The 17,186-nt window shown below is 59.8% G+C and overlaps 1 gene segment (V, D, J or C); it reads right to left on the bottom strand.

Annotated features, from left to right (window-relative positions):
- Nucleotides 1-3,918: 3,918 nt before the first annotated feature.
- LOC101114469 (immunoglobulin lambda constant 3-like) lies at nucleotides 3,919-8,374 on the bottom strand. The segment is given in 3 exon segments: nucleotides 3,919-4,367; nucleotides 4,505-4,620; nucleotides 8,030-8,374. Coding segments are annotated over 3 exon segments (633 nt in total).
- Between the last annotated feature and the right edge of the window lie 8,812 nt (nucleotides 8,375-17,186).

Consider the following 17,186-nt stretch of genomic DNA (forward strand, 5'->3'; position numbering starts at 1 on the left):
TCCATTTTGAAGTGGATTCCGTGGGTTGGTGCAGGCATCATGTTGTTGCAACCACCATCTGCATCTAGTTCCAAAGTACTGTCATCGCCCCGAAGGGAGACCCTGAACACATTACGTGCTTGCTCCCCATCCCCGCTGGCTCCAGACCCGGGCAGCCGCTAACACTGCTGCCTGTCTCTCCGGATTTCCCTGAATTCTGGCCAGCGCATGTAAATGGAATCGTACGACAGGTGACTTTTGTGTGTGGTGTCATGCACGAAGTGTGTTTTTCTGGCTCATCAGTACTGTATCAGCTCTCCATTCCTTTTAACGGGCAGTTGAAATTCCACTTCATGTATATCAACGTTTGTTTATGCACTCAGCGGTGGGTGGACTCTGGAGTTCTTTTCACCTTTTGGCAACTGTGAACAGTGCTACTGCGAGCATGGATGAGTAAGTTTTTATGTGAATACCTGTTTTCAATTCTTTGGGGTACCTGCCTAGCCGTAGAATTGCTGGACTATATGGCGGTTCTATGCGTAACCTCTGGAGAAACTCTCAAGCTGGTTTCCACAGCAGTTGCACCGTTTCATATTCCCACCCTCAGTGTACAAAAGTTCTGATTTCTTCACATCCTTGCCAACACTGGTGATTTTACATTTTTTTAAACATTACAGTCATCCTGTTGGGTGTGTGACGTGGCATCTCATTGTGGTGGTAATTGTTATTTTCAATAATTGCTAATGATGTTGAGAGCACCTTGGACAGCAAGGAGATTAAACCAGTCCATCCTAAAGGACATCAACCCTGAATTTCATTGTAAAGACTGATGCTGAAGCTGAAGCTCCAGTACTTTGCCACCTGATGCAAAGAGCAGACTCATCGGAAAAGACCCTGATGCTGGAGAGATTGAAGGCAGGAGGAGAAGGGGACGACAGAGGCTGAGATGGTTGGTTGGCATCACCGACTCATTGGACATGAGTTTGAGCAAGCTCGGGAGTTGCTGATGGACAGGGAGGCCTGGCGTGCTGCCGTCCATGGGGTCGTAGAGAGTGGACACAGGTGAGCGACTGAACGGCAACAATGACTTGAGTGTCTTCTCATGTGCAGCTGGGTCTCCTTTACAGGAGCAGCAGCTTCTCCTTTGTCAGTGAGGGTCCTTGAAGGGGGAGGTGAGAATCCCTGTGGTCGGGCCTTTCAGGACCCCAGGACCCCAGGACCCAGGATGGGGAGGACCTGCTGGGGCAGGCCAGGCCCAGACCAGGGGCAGCTCCGCTACCCCCACCCGCGAGCTGCACAAATATCCGGCGTCAGCCCTGAACCTGGCCTGTCCCGCTGTGCGGGCCACACCTGTCCCCAGTCCCACACCCCGCCGACCGCTGGCTCAGTTTCTCTTCCTGGCCTGTCCCGCCGTGTGGCCAACACCTGGCCGTCTGTCCCCCGTCCCACGCCCCGCCGACCGCTGGCTCGGTTTCTCTTCCCCTTCCGGCTCCCTGCTGTCTCCCAGAGTTCTGTTTAGGGCAAAGTTAGACTTAGCTTTCGCCTGGAGATTCCCAGGGGTAGCCAGCTGCGTGGGGGTGAGGGTGCCCGGGGGTGCTGGCCTGAGGCTGCTGGGCCCCGAGCAGCTGGTCACCAACGGCAGCAGCAACTGTCAACCCCAGAGGCCACAAACGTTTATCTTCCACCTGACCGGCCCTCCCAGCCCTCCAGGGAGTGAGGTTCCATTATCTCCAACCCCAGCTGCAGGGAGGGAACCCTGAATCAGGGCCATCCTGGCCCCTGGCCACCTCGAGGCCCCGAATGTGTGGGGCGATTCTCCCCGGGCAGGCAGGGAGCTGGCCTAGGGCTGGGGGACGCGGTGGCGTCAGTGGTGGGCTCCTTGCCATCCCCCCAGTGCACAGGCAGTTCCAGAGCAGGTGGTCCTGAGCCTCTGCCCCCAGCACCGGCCCTCAGCGGCGCTCACTGAGGCTTTGCTGAGTGAGTGAGTGAGTGAGTGACTCGTCACGGCTGAGGGGCCATGGAAAGAGTGGGGGGTGGGGTGAGGTGAGGGGGTGCGGCTGGTCAGCCAGCAGCTCCCACTGTGTCCCGGGGCAGGTCCCAACCCCTCTCCTGCTGTCTGAACCTCAGTTCTCTCCTCTGTGAAATGGGCCCACAGAACCTGCCCTGCTTTGCTATATGGACTCAGAGGGTCCATGACCCCCTCCAACCTGCCCCCCTACCCCGCGCCAAGTCAGCATAGATTGAGGGACCAGGGACCCCCACCCCACGGAGCCTCCGGAGGCCACTGACGTCCGGGGCTGCGGGGTCGTGGGCCCAGCTCCTGGCTCCTGGGGATGGAGGTGACCCCGGCAGAGGCCCTGGGTGCCCACCGGTGGTGTGTGGTCCCGAGCAGGCCCCGGGAGGCTGCCTTGGCTCTGGGGACCTCAGTGTCCTCACCCATGAAGGGAGCACCCTCCTCCCGGGTGGCCTGGGGCCCGAAGGGAGAAGCCCCATCCTCACGGCAGAGAGGACACCGCGGCTGAGCCCGGCTCAGCCAGCCCCCGGCCGGGCGGAGCAGGCGGCGGCACTGCACTTAGTTGGCCACCGTCATCAGGGGGCTCCGTGACGCCCACCCAGCGCCCAGCGGGGCCCCTGGGACATGGGGGGGGCAGCCAGCTCCCCTGGAGTCCCCGTTGCCAAAGACCTGTTCCCAGCTGCGCTGAGCAGGTCAGTGGCCAGCAGCTGGTGGGGCCCGGGCCTCGTCCCCGATCCTGACCGGAGGTGTGAGAACCTGCCTCCAGCGGCCCCGGGAAGCTGGGATCAGGAGTGGGGGGCATGCCAGGGAGCAGCTCCTCTCAGCCCCCATGCACTCAGTCAGCCCAGATCACCGGGGTTCAGGGTCCCTGGGAGGGTCACGTCAGGAGAATGGACCTCAGGGCGCTGGAGGGGCAGCAGGTCCTCCTGGCGGGTGGGGACCAGGTCTGTCAGCCCAGCGGAGGGGTCAGCAGGACCGGAGTGCGGGGAGCGTGAAGCTGGGGCCTCGGGGGACGAAGACGCTGGGCTGGGGGAGCTGGCGCTGGGGGCCAGAGGCAGCAGAAAGCGGGACTGGGGAAGGGACAGGGACCTGTCCTGGGGGCTCGGCCTTTGAACTCTATCCTCAAGATGCTGCCGCTGGGCCAGGCAGGCCCTGTGCCAGGTTGGCCCTTCCGGTGGCAGGGCGCAGGGAGCACCCCTGCCCCCCGCCCCCAGCCTGGAACCGGGACTAGGGCAGAGTCTCCAGGAAGAGGCTGCCCTCTCCCGGCCCCTCCGTGAATGCCCCGGCCCTAATTCCTGACCCAGAGGAGGGGCCGGGGCGTGAGGAAGCCCGTCCCTCCGACCCAAGGCCCACAACTCCCTCCCTGAGGCCGTGGGTCCCGGGGGCCAGGAATCTGGGTCCAGGTGGGCTTGGAGCACTCGGGGTAGAGGGAAGCTGTGCCCCAGAGCCAAAGCTAAAGTCCAAGCCCCCTCCCCGTGAGCCCAGGGGGCCAGGGAGAAAGGAAGGGGGAGCCGGGGCTGGGAGACCCTCAGGAGTGGCCCAGCCCGGAGACCCGGCAGGACACGGAGAGACGGATGCAGGCCAAGGCCCCGGGTCAGTAATGGTGACAGCTGTCATACCGCAGAGAAAGGGCAAGCCGGGGGCCAGCAGGTGCGGGGTCCCCACCAGGCAGGGATGGAGCGCTCCTCTGGACGACACCAGCCACGGGCAGCTGTGTCCGGCCAGGTGGCAGGGCTGGGCACGGCCCTGTGCTGGAGGAGGAGAGTCGGGGGGGGTGGTTCCTGACTAGTCTCTCTAACCCCATCACTGTGAGCCTCTCCCCTTGGGGTGTCCTCTCCTTGGTGCCTGGGATTCCTGAATCTCCAGAATCCTGGAGAGGTTGCCGATTAAATACGAGACAAGGAAAAAACGAGCGGCGGGCAGGATTTCTGAATGACGATGAGGCTGTTTTGTTGCGAGCAGACTGGGTGCAGGAGGAAGGGACGTAGGGGACCAGGTGGGAAGGGAGACCCCCCCGGGGTCCCGGGGCTCCAGGAGGGTGGGGGCCCAGGGCCCTAAGAACACTCGGAGGGCTTCACTGTCTTCGTCACGGTGCTCCCCTCGTGCGTGACCTCGCAGCTGTAACTGCTTTTTGGGTTCCACTCGCTGCCCGTCAGGGTCAGGTAGCTGCTGGCCGCGTACTTGCTGTTGCTCTGTTTGGAGGCCTGGCTGGTCACTACGCCCCGGGTGACGGGGGTGCCATCTGCCTTCCAGGCCACGGTCACGTTGCCCGGGTAGAAGTCGCTGATGAGACACACCAGGGTGGCCGTGTTGGTGCTGAGCTCCTCCGTGGAGGGCGGGAACAGGGTGACCGAGGGTGCGGACTTGGGCCGACCTGCAGGTGGTAGGGAGACAGAAGGTCATCGGGCCAGCATCCCTGGCGGAGGCCCTGACCTCGGGAGACAGAGAAAAGTGACTTTCCCGAGAGAGCAGAGGGTGGGACAGGCTGGGTAAGGAGTGAGAGCCACTTACCTGAGATGGTGACCTCGGTCCCGCTGCCAAAGGCATACCACGGTAAGGAAGCCTCAGACCAGACACCACGCCAGCACTTGGGGCCTGTCCCCCACGGGTCGGGCCGGAGTGGGAACCTGCGAGGCGTGATGGACACCGGGCTGTGTCCTGCGGGAGTAGGTGTGGGCAGCCAGCCCTCCAGCATCCAGGGCACCCCGGGTGATGCTGTCTAACGAGCTCACCCTCCGCCGCCGCCTTCTCCTCTGGTTACGGTTACCAAGGGTGGGAGAGGGAAGAGATCAACTGGGAAATCGGGACGGGCACGTACGCGCTGCTGTATATGAAGCAGACAGCTAATGAGGGCCCGCTGTGCGGCGCAGGGAGCTCTAGCCGACACTCTGCCGTGGCTTACGGAACACAGCTTTGATCCCTGGGTCGGGAAGATGCCCTAGAGGAGGAAATGGCAACCCACTCCAGCCTTCTTGCCTGGAAAATCCCACGAACAGAGGAGCCTGGAGGGCTACAGTCCATGGGGTCGCAAAGAGTCAGACGTGGCTGAACATGGCATGGAATGGCTCACGTGGGGAAAGAATCTAAAAAAGTGTAGATAGATGTCTGCGTCTGACTGATTCACTTTGCTGTACAGCTGCTGCTGCTGCTAAGTCACTTCAGTCGTGTCCGACTCTGTGACCCCATAGACGGCAGCCCACCAGGCTCCTCCGTCCCTGGGATTCTCCAGGCAGGAACACCCGAGTGGGTTGCCATTGCCTTCTCCAGGCTGTACAGCAGAAATAAGCAACTCGACTATACTCCAACAAAAAAACATTTTCAAAAGAAGACTGGTCCCGAAAAGGTTGCTAACGGTACAATTCCATTTATAGAACCATCTTGAAGGGGACAAAATTAGAAAAGAAGACTGGGTTAGTAGCTGCCAGCTCGTCTGGAGGGAAGGAAGTGGGCATGGCCAGGAAGGGCTCGGAATATTCTGTACTTGACTGCATCCCGGTCGTACCCTGGCTGTGGTGTTTTTATATTACAAGACATCACTGTTATGGGAAGCTGGATGAAGGGTACGTGGGACCCCCTGTATTACCTCTTACAGCTGCATGTGAATCTACAAATATCCCCAAATAAAATGTTTGCTTGAAAAAGAGGTTACACCCAGCGTGATGACGCCGATATCTGGAAAAGGCAAAACTATAGGGTCAGAACCAGAGGGATTCCCTGGCTGTCCAGTGGCTAAGTCTGCAAGCTTCCGCTGCAGGGGCCATAGTTTCAGTCCCCGGTGGGGAAACTATAGATACCACCTGCCACTCCGCGTGGCAGATCAAAGGGAGAAACCAGTGGTTCTCACGGCTGGGATGGAAAGAGGACTTTACACAAGAACCCAGAGAAATCTGGGGAGGGTGGTAGGAATGTTCACCCAGAGAAATCTGGGGAGGGTGGTAGGAATGTTCTGTGTCTTGAATGGGGTGGGGGTTACACAGCTCTATGATTCCATTAGCACGTGTTCATGGGGAGGACTGATGCTGAAGCTGAAACTCCAATACTTTGGCCACCTGATGCAAAGAGCTGACTCATCTGAAAAGACCCTGATGCTGGGAAAGATTGAGGGCAGGAGGAGAAGGGGACGACAGAGGATGAGATGGTTAGATAGCATCACCGGCTCGATGGACATGGGTCTGGGGGGACTCCGGCAGTTGGCGATGGACAGGGAGGCCTGGTGTGCTGCGGTTCGTGGGGTCGCGAGGAGTCGGACACGCGCGAGCGACTTTCTCTTGGCGTCTCCCCTCCCTTCTCACTGGACGTCTGCTTTTAGGCTGTCTCCTTCTTCCCCAAGGACACGCAGTATTCAGCCAAAGTTCTGATATATCATCAAGGTAAACCTCTTTCACTTTTTACCTTTATTTTTATTTTCTGGCCGTACCACATGGCGTGTGGGATCTTAGCTCCCCGACCAGGGGTGGCACCCAGGCCCCCTGCAGTGGAAGTTCAGTCTTAACCCCTGGACCACCCTGAGAAGTCCTGAGATGCGTGTGTAGAGGTGGGGTTGCGTGATTAAGCAGAATGCCCGTTTGTATGACTCTTGGCACGTGGTGTTGTTTGTTCTAGAAATTCAGTCTCCCACTGACAGTCCCTGCCAGTGTCCGTTGCTCCCCATCAGCCCGCCGGTGACGTCACTGTAAATCCACCTGCCGATTCCTTAGGTCCCCGTGGACCGGCCCCTCCCCCGGTCGCCTTTCCACGGCCTCTTCTCCAGCCTCTAATCTGGCCTCACACTGGTTTTTGATCCAGAACTGTTTTCCCAAAACGACAACCTGACTCTGAGAGCCCTGCCCTTGAACCCCTCAGCCCCTCCCCCTGGGTCCTAGGGTGACGGACGGGGTGGTGTGCAGACTGCTCCGCCCGGCTCTGGAAGCTCCCTGCAGGCCTGCGCCCCCCGCTGTCCGCCTCAGGGCGGCCCCCGCTCCCTTTGCCTGGAGCACCCCGTCCCAGGTCCACGTCCCGGCCCCGTGAGACCAGCTCAGGCAGCAGCCCTCCCACCTGCTGCCACGGCACCCCCGCCTCTCTGGGGCAGGTGTCAGGCTGCGAGGCTCTCATCTAGCTCGCACCCCTCACTTTGCAGAGGGGAAACTGAGGCCCAGAGGAGTGGACTTGTCAGCCCAGCCCGCGTCGGGGAGAGGGGTGCTCACAGGGGCCGCTGGAGGCTTGTGCGCTGGGAGTCAGCACCAGCGTGCGTCCTTGGGCAGCCGCCTCACCTCTCTGGGCCCCCGTCCTCATCTGTAAATTGAGGGTGACAGTGGGGCCTGCTTGGGGGGCTGCTGAGAGGGAGGCTGTGCCCCCAAACGGTCAGTGCCCATGACGGTTTTGCCGCGGGGTCACTGATGGTCCCAGACCATCCCTGGTGGTCAGCGCACTGTCCAGGGACCCCCACCACACGCAGAGAGGAGGACTGGAGCCACACGGCCAGGGGGGCAGACCGTGGACCCCCAGGCCCTCGCCTGGGCCTTTCCCATGGACGCACCTGCACCCTGGTGGGCTCGGGCTCCTGGGGGCCAGTTGCAGGAGGTGGCCCTTGGCTGGGGGCCCCAGGGCACTGGGAAAGGTTCCCCCATCACCTGGCAGAGCCTGTGCCCTGGTGCTCCAGGGACCAGCGCCTGCCCAGCGAGGGGAAGGGCAAGAAGGTGGTTCAGCAGCCTAGGGGCGCCCCGGGGACCCCAGGACAAGGGCAGTCACCCCCAAGACCTCCTGCCCCCGCCTGCCTGTGCTGCTCCACTCGGAGGACCAGCGCCGGGCGGGGAGACCCCAGTCTTGGGTGCAAATGGTCAGTGAGGCCAAGAAGCTCAGCAATCCAGAAAAATGATGTTTTAATCCGGTGAAAAGAACGCAAAATGGTCCACACCACACAACACGCCGGTGCTTCGGACGAAGCCTCCACCTCCAGGCCCCACCCTCCGGCCGAGGCGCCCCCCCCGCCATCTGCCCTCACCCCCAGTGTCGGCAGCAGGGACCCCCGTGCACCCCCACGACCCCCCCGGCCCTTACCTGCCCCACAGGCTCCACGGGCTCTTTCCTGCCGGGGCCTCCATGCGGGGGGCCGTGCTCTGAGGCGCCGCCGTCGGGGGCAGCAGGCCGTGGGCGCCCACTGCCAGGCCCAGCAGGATGAGAGGCCAGGGCTGCCTGGGGACACCGCGCTGACCCCTGGGGGCCTCACGGGCCCCCTGGCCTGGCCTGGGCCTCATGTGCTCCACAGCCAAGGGCACCTTGGGCAGACGCGCTGGTGTGGGCTCCTCCTTGGAGGGGGTTGAAAGTGCCCCCGCTTCCCCTTGCTGGCAGGGGCCGTCTCGGTGCGCCCCGTCCCACGGCGCCCGTCCTCTGCCTGGGCCTTCTGTCCCTGCCCCCAGCCCCGCCCCCTCCCCCAGGGCCCAGGGCCGGCACTCCGGGGGGCCTCTCCCAGGGGCCTCTGCCAGCTGCCCTGCTTGGTCCGGATCCAGGGCTCAACCGCCTCACACTGCAGTCTCTGCCAACCTGCCCCAGGGACCCGGGGGGCACACCTGCTCCCGCCCTTGTTCCCAAGGGCGCCCTGGGCGTCTCCTGGGTGGGGTCGAGAGGGGCCGAGGCCGAGGCTGAGGTGGGGGTGAGGAGACGGCCCAGGTTACAGGCCAGCTGCAGGGCAGGGAACCGCGGTTTCATCACAAAACTGGGCATAAGGCGCCGTGTTCAGCACCCCCTGGATGACACCCCCTCCGCCATGGGTCACACGTACACACAGGCGTCTCACACACACACACACACACACATCCACGGGTCTCTCTCTCTCACATGCACACACATCCGTGCATCTCTCACACACACACCCTCACAGTAAACATAACAAGAGCAACTGTCACCCCCAGCCCCCTCCAGCAGTCCTCCTCTCCCCACACTGACGCTCCATCTCCCTGAAACTCCAGCTCCCCATCCCCCCCAGGCTCCATGAACCACGCGTCTTCTGCTTTCAGGGTCTATGATTTTGACTCCTACTCTTGCCTGGAAAATCCCGTGGACTGCAGCCTACCAGGCTGCTCCATACATGGGGTCACGAAGAGTCGGACACGACTGAGTGACTTCACTTTCACTTTTCACTTTCATGCATTGGAGAAGGAAATGGCAACCCACTCCAGTGTTCTTGCCTGATGAACCCCAGGGACGGGGGAGCCTGGTGGGCTGCCATCTGTGAGGTCGCACAGAGTCTGACACGACTGAAGCGACTTAGCAGCAGCAGCAGCAGCAGCAGCAGCAGCAGCAGGGACCAGATAGTCCTGCCTGGGAAATTCCATGGACAGAGGAGCCTGGCGGGCTGCAATCCAGGGAACCCCAAAGAGTTGGACACGACGGGGCACATGTGTGCACACATACACACACACACAAACACACACACAGATACACACACACAGACACACACACAGAGACACACACACACAGACACACACACAGACAGAGACACACGGAGATACACACACAGAGACACACAGACACAGAGACACACACACAAACACACACACAGATACACACACACAGACACAACACACACACACAGAGACACACGGAGATACACAAAGACACACACACACAGACACACACACAGACACAGACAGACACAGAGACACACACAGACAGAGACACACGGAGATACACACACAGAGACACACACACAGACACACGGGCACACACGCACATAGACACACTCACCGACACAGACACATACACAGACACACACACACACACACAGACAGAGACACACGGAGATACACACACAGAGACACACACACACAGACAGAGACAGAGACACACAGATACACAGAGACAGAGACACACAGAGATACACAGAGACACACACAGACACACACACAGACACACGCGCGCACACGCACATAGACACACTCACCAACACAGACACATACACAGACACACACACACACAGAGAGACACACACACACAGATACACACACACAGAGACACACACAGATACACAGAGACAGAGACACACACACGCGCGCGCACACGCACATAGACACACTCACCGACACAGACACAGACACACACACAGACACAGAGACACACACAGACACACACACACACACGCGCGCTAATATCTGTACCCTCTGGATGGTGATGGGAAATGGATTTCTTACAGGAGGTTTTGATAGGAGAGCCTTTGGAGAATGTGGTTCTGATCCAGCGTCTGTAGGAGACGGAGCTTGTCGTCCCACCCGCGCTTGCGCATCAGATTCGTGTTTGAAACTACTCTGCTTCAGGTCCCCGTGGTTTGTCCATCACTGTGACGCTCTCCCCAGAGGCCCCCAGAGTGAGTTTCATGCAAGCCACGCGCCCGCGTGGTCAGGCCGCCCCAGACATCCTGTCGGCACCTGCCCAGGGCAGTCACGGGATGCCGTGGCAGGGAGACTGACTTCTCCAGGTGACCGGGAGTCCCTGAAGGTAAGGTCAGGCTCCAGGGACCACGTGACTTAGCTTGGATCCCCGTATTCCACACACACTGACTGGGCATCGGCAAGGGCCTGATGCTGAGTCACGAGACCTCACAGTTCTTGGGTAGATGGGCCAGGCCCTGGACAGCAATGGGGTGCAGTCACCCTGATAGCTGCCATGTGCTGAGTGTCAGGGAGCCCCTGGGGTCCCCGACCTGGTCCAGCTTCTCCCCACTGTGGTGCCTGGCTCACTCCAGCCTGGGACCTAAGCTCCTCACACTTTGGGGGCTGAATCTCGCTTGGAGTCCCAGGCAGAAGCTGGTCCCTCCCAGTCCCCCGGGCAGGTGTGACACTCCCCCACTGCCCAGGGAAGCGGTGGTTCCCCCGGGGACAGCCCTAGGTCTTGGGGACAAGAAGGGGCTGTCCCTCAATCCAGGGACCCCCAGCTATAGCCCACCCGCCCCGTGCCCTGTGCCTGGCCGCTGCTGCAGACCACGCAGCCCACTGAGGCCGTGGTCGGAAGTCCGCATCTGGCTGGACCCCGGGGACCCTGGAGGGGTGGGCGGCTGAGAAGCCTCTTCAGAGCATCAGCTGCTGGACACACGTGGAGCTTAAGCGGAAGTGTCCTAACAAGGGAGGCTGAAGCAGATGCCAACGGCGCCAGAAGGGCTCTTCCTCGTGCATGGAGCCGCCAGGGAGCCTGTGACGATGCGGGTTCAGACTCAGCAGGTCTACGGTGGCCTGGACACGTGGCATTCTTCACAAGCCCCCAGGTGACGCTGGGCGCTGCCAGCCAGTGGGTGCCCTGCACCGTGCCCTCATGGTGCTTCCTCAGGACAGCTCTGAGTTCCGCGGAGCTGACACTGAGCTTGAAGCTGCTGCGTCTCTGGGCCTCTGGGTCGAGGATGAGCTGATGAGACGCTGGGAAGGACAGGAGGTGTCTCATTTGAGGGACTAGTCCAGACCGCCCCCAGTTGGACGGCAGTCACTGGGAATGGAGGGGTCAAGGTCGGCCCGTAAGGACCACCAGCCTCCCAGCCCCACCTCCCTCTCTGCGGTCCACACAGCGTCCAGCAGAGGAGAACCTGTCACGACTTCCAGCCCGGGTGCCACTGTGCCTTGAGGATGGCAAACAGAGCTTTAACTTTGTTTTTTAATGGCTTTCTTTCTTTTTTAACTTTGAGTGAGTGGTGTAAGGTGGGTTGTGTTTTCCTGAATCTCTCCTTAATTTTTCTTCTCTAGGGACAGTGAAGTGTTTGGGAGCCTGGTTTAGCCGTCACCAGGATCACATGGATGGTTTCAAGTGTTTCTCGTTCTCGTCCTCTTCCTCCATTCAGGGAGTCTTAAATCATGAGTCTTTCCGGGAAGACACTCATAGGCGCTGTGTTAGTCGCTCAGTTGTGTCCGACTCTGCGACCCCAGGGACTGTAGCCTAACAGGCCCCTCTGTCCCTGGGATTCTCCAGGCACAAATACTGGAGCGGGTTGCCATTTCCTTCTCCAGGGGATCTTATCAACCTAGGGATTGAACCCAGGTCTCTTGCATTGTAGGAAGATTCTTTACCATCTGAGCCACTATATATATATATGCGTATGGAGAATCCCAGGGACGGGGGAGCCTGGTGGGCTGTTGTCTATGGGGTCGCCCAGAGTCGGACACGACTGAAGCGACTTAGCAGCAGCAGCAGCGTATATATACATATATATACACACACACATAATGGAATATTACTCCGCCATAAAAAAGAATCAGCTAATGCCACTTGCAGCAACAGAGATGGGCCATCACGCTGAAGTCAGTCAAAGACAAATATCATACTCTATCACTTCTATGTGGAGTCGAAAAGAGTATACAGAGGGGTTTGTGTACATAGCAGAAAAAGACTCGCAGACTCCAGAGCAGAGGCTGTCAAAGGGAAAACGTGATGGCAGGAGAGGCTGAGAGTCGGTGGCACAGATGACTGATGGGGACCTTCTGTACACGCAGCACAGAGGACTCCGCTCGCTATTCTGTAAGAACCTAACTGGGACAGGCCCTCGGAGGAGGATGGACACGCGTGTCGCTGAAGGTTTCGGCTGTACACCCGAAGCTGCCCCAACATTCTGAGTCAACTACACTCCAAAATAAAGTAAATATTAAATTAATAATAAAAGAGATGAATGGCAATGCTGAAAATACAGGAAAAACAATAATACTGAAGATCCGTATACCAACACTTAAAAAAAAAAAAACAAAACACCATCTTTTAGAGAACCAGCTGAAGTGAAGGTGATTTGGCCCAAATGTTCTAAAGACAAAACTGAATGGGCTGTTTACAACACACCACCGAGTCTCTGGTTAGGCACCGACTTGAAAGGCCTTGTGCTGCCTGAAGACAGAAAACCTTCCCACAGTCTCAGTGGATTTAAACACCTCAGTATGTTACACCCATGAACTCGTGATGGTGCTGACAAGTTGGAGGATGCTGGCACGCTGACTTGTGATTTTCGATGACTGGTGAATACAGGGGGGTGGAGATCAGACGTTTATCCTGCCTTTACTATAGGAAAGTCCCTGGGGCGCCTCAATCCTTGATGAGGGGACGTGTCCTTCCTAGTTCTGCTGGAATGAAAATGTCCTCATTTCACATCCTGTCGTGAGCTGTGTGCACATCACAAAAACGCTATGTGGAATGAGACGCCAGCCAGGCCCCTCTGCGCTCAAGGGCCTCTGAATGGCAGCCCCACCCCGGCCTCTGAGTCACACCCCGTCACAACCACGTGGGCCTCGGTGTGCGTGCAGAGCCCCTGCACTTCGCTGCGTCTGGTAGGTGGGCTCCTTCCCACCAGACCGCTGGGTCCTCCTCAGATCCCCTCCCCGGGCCTCAGTGTCTAACTCGGGCCGGAGCGTCTGGGCCCTGGCCTTCAGTGCCACTGGTGACATGTCCCAGCCAGCTGGGCTCTGCGTTTCTGGGTCAGACTTGGGAGCGGGATGATGGAGCGGCCGACAGGACTCCCTGCTCTCTGGGTTTCTCGCTGTGACTCTGAATCCCAGAATCGCAGAGGATGGAAGCGAGAGGAGGGCTGGTTACAAGCAAGAGACAGAGCTCTTTGAGGACCACCTAGCTGGCCTCTGGAAGCCGGGGCCTGGAGGTCCGTGACCAGAGGCAAAGGTCTGAGGCAGGAAGAACTCAGTGCGTTTCAGAGAGCGGAAGCCCAGTCAGTTCAGTCGCTCAGTCACGTCCAACTCTTGTGACCGCGTGGGCTGCAGCACACCAGGCTTCCCTGTCCTTCACCAACTCCCGAAGCTTGTTCAAACGCATATCCATCCAGTCAACCAGGCCATCCAGCCATCTCATCCTCTGTCGTCCCCTTCTCCTCCCACCTCCAATCTTTCCCAGCCAAAGTATTGGAGCTTCAGCATCAGTCCTTCCCATAAATATTCAGGGCTGATTTCCTTTAGGATGGACTGGTTGGATCTCCTTGCAGTCTAAGGGACTCTCACAAGTCTTCAACTCCACAGTTCAAAGGTCTGATGCAGGAAGCAAAGCACTCGGGGCAAAAGTCTGATGCAGGAAGAACCCAGTGCATTTCAGACAGCTGAAGCCCAGAGGGGCTGGAAAGCGGCCAGAGCTGAGATAAATGGTTTTACAGGAGATACACACACACACACACACACACGCACAGGGAAGGGCTGCCCCTGAGGGTCTTTTCAGTCTTGAGAAATGGACATTCTCAGACCAGTTTGGAGTCACAGGGGAGACGGTTCACCTGGCGCCTCTCTGAATGGGAGACGTGTCCACATGTGGTGTGGACGTGGGTGTACGGGGTCCCTCTCTGCAGGGCACACGTGGACCCCGCACCTCGGGGCTTGGGGTGCAGATATGGGCCGGAGTAGCAGGAACCCGCGGTTTCCCTTTCACCCAACAAGCCCACTGACGAGGCCGCATCCCTGCCCGCGGGGTCTTCTGGGGTCCTGAGGGGTTGGTACCCTGGAGTCCACAGGCACAAGGGGCCTCGGGCGGCCTTGCTCACCCCACCGAGTGTGGTCTGGCTGCACCCTGGAGGCAGGAAAGGGTGTTTCTCCAGAGCAGGGTCAGCAGAGCACGGCCCAAGCACCACCGCCAGCCCAGCCCTGTCTTGCTTCTGAAAACCAAGTTTAACAGGAAGCGGTCATGCCCGTGCATTCAGAGAGGGTCTGTGGCTGCTTCTGAGCTCTCAGGACAGAAGTAAGCAGTTGCCACAAAGATCGTATGGCCCAGAAAGCCAAAACTAGTCACTATCTGTGCCTTTTACAGAGAACACTTCCTCTCACCTGGCTGAGGGTGTCTCGGTTGGGACGATTTTGCCAACTTGGGGAACTTTGGTGATGTCTGGGGATGTCTGTGGTTGTCATAACTATGGGTGGAAGGCCATTTGGGGCGGGGTGGAGGCCGGGGATGCTGCTGGACCCCCTGGAGTGCAGGCCAGCCCCCCACGGCACAGAACAGTCTGGCCCAGTGGGGGACCGAGTCCACAACCATCCCTGGGCGCCGCTCTCCTGCCCAGAGGGCCAGCGAAGGTGCTTTCTGAGCTGCTCACTCCTTGCCCACAATCAGGTGGCAACAGCGGGTCCTGTCCTTGGCAGGGGCACCCCCGCGGGGCCATGCCAGCACCCCCGCCCCGGTAGACCCACAAGCCCAGGGGCTCCGGCCAAGCAGACCACGGCCGGCCAGTCTCCTGGGACCTTCACCCTGGCATTCCACTCATTCTGACGGTTCGCAAAGCATCCTGGGCCTCCTCCGAACCAATTCAGACCACTCGGCGGAACAACTTCCCAAGACTCAAGCAGCTTTAATCCCCGAATCCAGCCTCCAAGGGGGCTCACAGGAGTGTCTTCTGGCCCTGGGCAGCCCACCGCCCCGGCCTCCTCGCCCACACCCCTACCCCGCGGGGATGTGGCCCTCCGGCCTTTAATGCAAGGGGAGCGTGTCCCAGGGGCCCGGGCTGGCCAGCTTCCTTTCTTCCCCCTCCTCTCTCTGCGTTTCCCGCCTCTGCCCCATGACCCGGGCCCCCACAGCACAGAAATAGACAGCCTCGTCCTCGGCCTGCAGCTCAGCAATACTCAAATACCCCGTGTTCTTGGCCAGGTCTTTGGAGCCGGAGAAGCGAGGGGGCACCTGGTGGCCCTGCCTCTTGTTGGAGGGGGAGAAATATCTCAGCAGGAATCTCGGGGGGTGGCCGGGCCTCTGCTGGTACCAGTAGATGTTGTGAAGGCCGATGTTGTGGTCACCGCGCAGGGTGCAGGCCAGGCGGACGGTGGCTCCCAGAAATGAGGTCACGGAAGGCGGCTGACTCAGCACGGGCTGAGGGCTGCAGCCTGGGGACACAGAGGAGTGTGGGCACCGGGGCAGAGCAGGGCGCGGGGAGGGGCCGGGGGCTGCCAGCTCCGGGGCTTCTCACCTGTGCCGTGGAGCAGGAGCCCCAGGAGGACCGGGGCCCAGGACATGGTGCGGCGGAGCAGAGTTCTGCAGCCAGAGTCCTCTCGGAGCAGGGCCAGCCCCCTCCTCCACCCTCCTCCCCACCTCCCAGGGGTGGGGTCTTGGCACCCGCAGCTCTGATGGCCATCCCAAACTTCCCTGGGTTTGCAATGCCGGTTGGGGGGAACGGCCGCCTGCTGGCTTTTGTGGCTCCTGCCTTAACCCAGGGGAAGCGTTGAGGGAGGAAGCACCTGCCCGGGCTCACAGCCCAGTGCCCAGGAGGCCAGGATGGAGTCCCCAAGGGGGTGATCTCCGCATCCCCCAAAGGAAGCTAAGCCCCACAGAGTGAGGTTCTTGTGCACACTTCTGTGTGTGGTGAACCGGAAGAGAGGACAGGTCCTCACGATGGGAAACACCTGCTGGGTGCTGCAGAAGGTGTAGGGGCCCTGGGTGAGGGTCCGCTCCGTCCCCTCCCATGCCCCTAACATGCCCTGCCCCCTCCAGACCCAGCCCCTGTCCCCCTGGAGTGAACCCGGAGTGACTAGCAGCTCCCAAAAAGGAAGCATCTGGGCGGGCTTTCAGGAGGCAGCAGAGGTAGCCTTACCTCCTTCAGCCCTGCCCCAGGCCTCTGCCCCTCGTCCTCAGGGGGCTCTCCCCAGGGAGTGGGGGAGGAGACGTCTGTGAGCTTGATGGTCCTGGGGGTCCACTCCTGCCCCTGGGTCCTCAGGTCCATAAATGAGATGTGGTGCATGGACCACGGTGTGTATAGTAAAGAAACAGCTCCTCCTTGTTCCTGGTTCGTGGGAGGCAGCCTCTAAATACAGCGCTTGTTATTCGGGTGGCCCCTGAGTTTACACTAATGGGTGATTTGCGAAGGATGCTGGCCATGAGGAAAGCCCCACCCAACGATGGGAAGATGGGAACTTTGAGCTGAGCTCCCAGGACGGGGAGGGGGGCTGGAGACCGAGTCCAATCACAGAGCCAGTGGTCCCCGCAACTGTCCTGAGTAATGAAACCCCAGTGGACACCGAGGTTCAGGGGAGCTTCGCAGGCTGCTGGTCTGTGGACATGCAGGGTGGAGAGAGAGCCTGAAGACACAGCAGCCCACCTCTGGGGCCCCCACGCCCTGGTGCAGCTCTCCGTTCACTGCTCCTGGCCTGCAGGCTTTACAGCGAAACTGGGGTCGTGAGGATGGAGCTTTCTTCAGCTCTGTAAGGGTCTCTACCAAGTCGTTCAGCCTGAGGGGTTTGGGGAACACCCCCCAAACTTGTGGCCATTTGGTCAGAAATACAGGTGG

The sequence above is a fragment of the Ovis aries genome, chromosome 17 (genome assembly GCF_016772045.2).
Source record: "Ovis aries strain OAR_USU_Benz2616 breed Rambouillet chromosome 17, ARS-UI_Ramb_v3.0, whole genome shotgun sequence".
In the NCBI taxonomy this organism is placed as follows: Eukaryota; Metazoa; Chordata; class Mammalia; order Artiodactyla; family Bovidae; genus Ovis; species Ovis aries.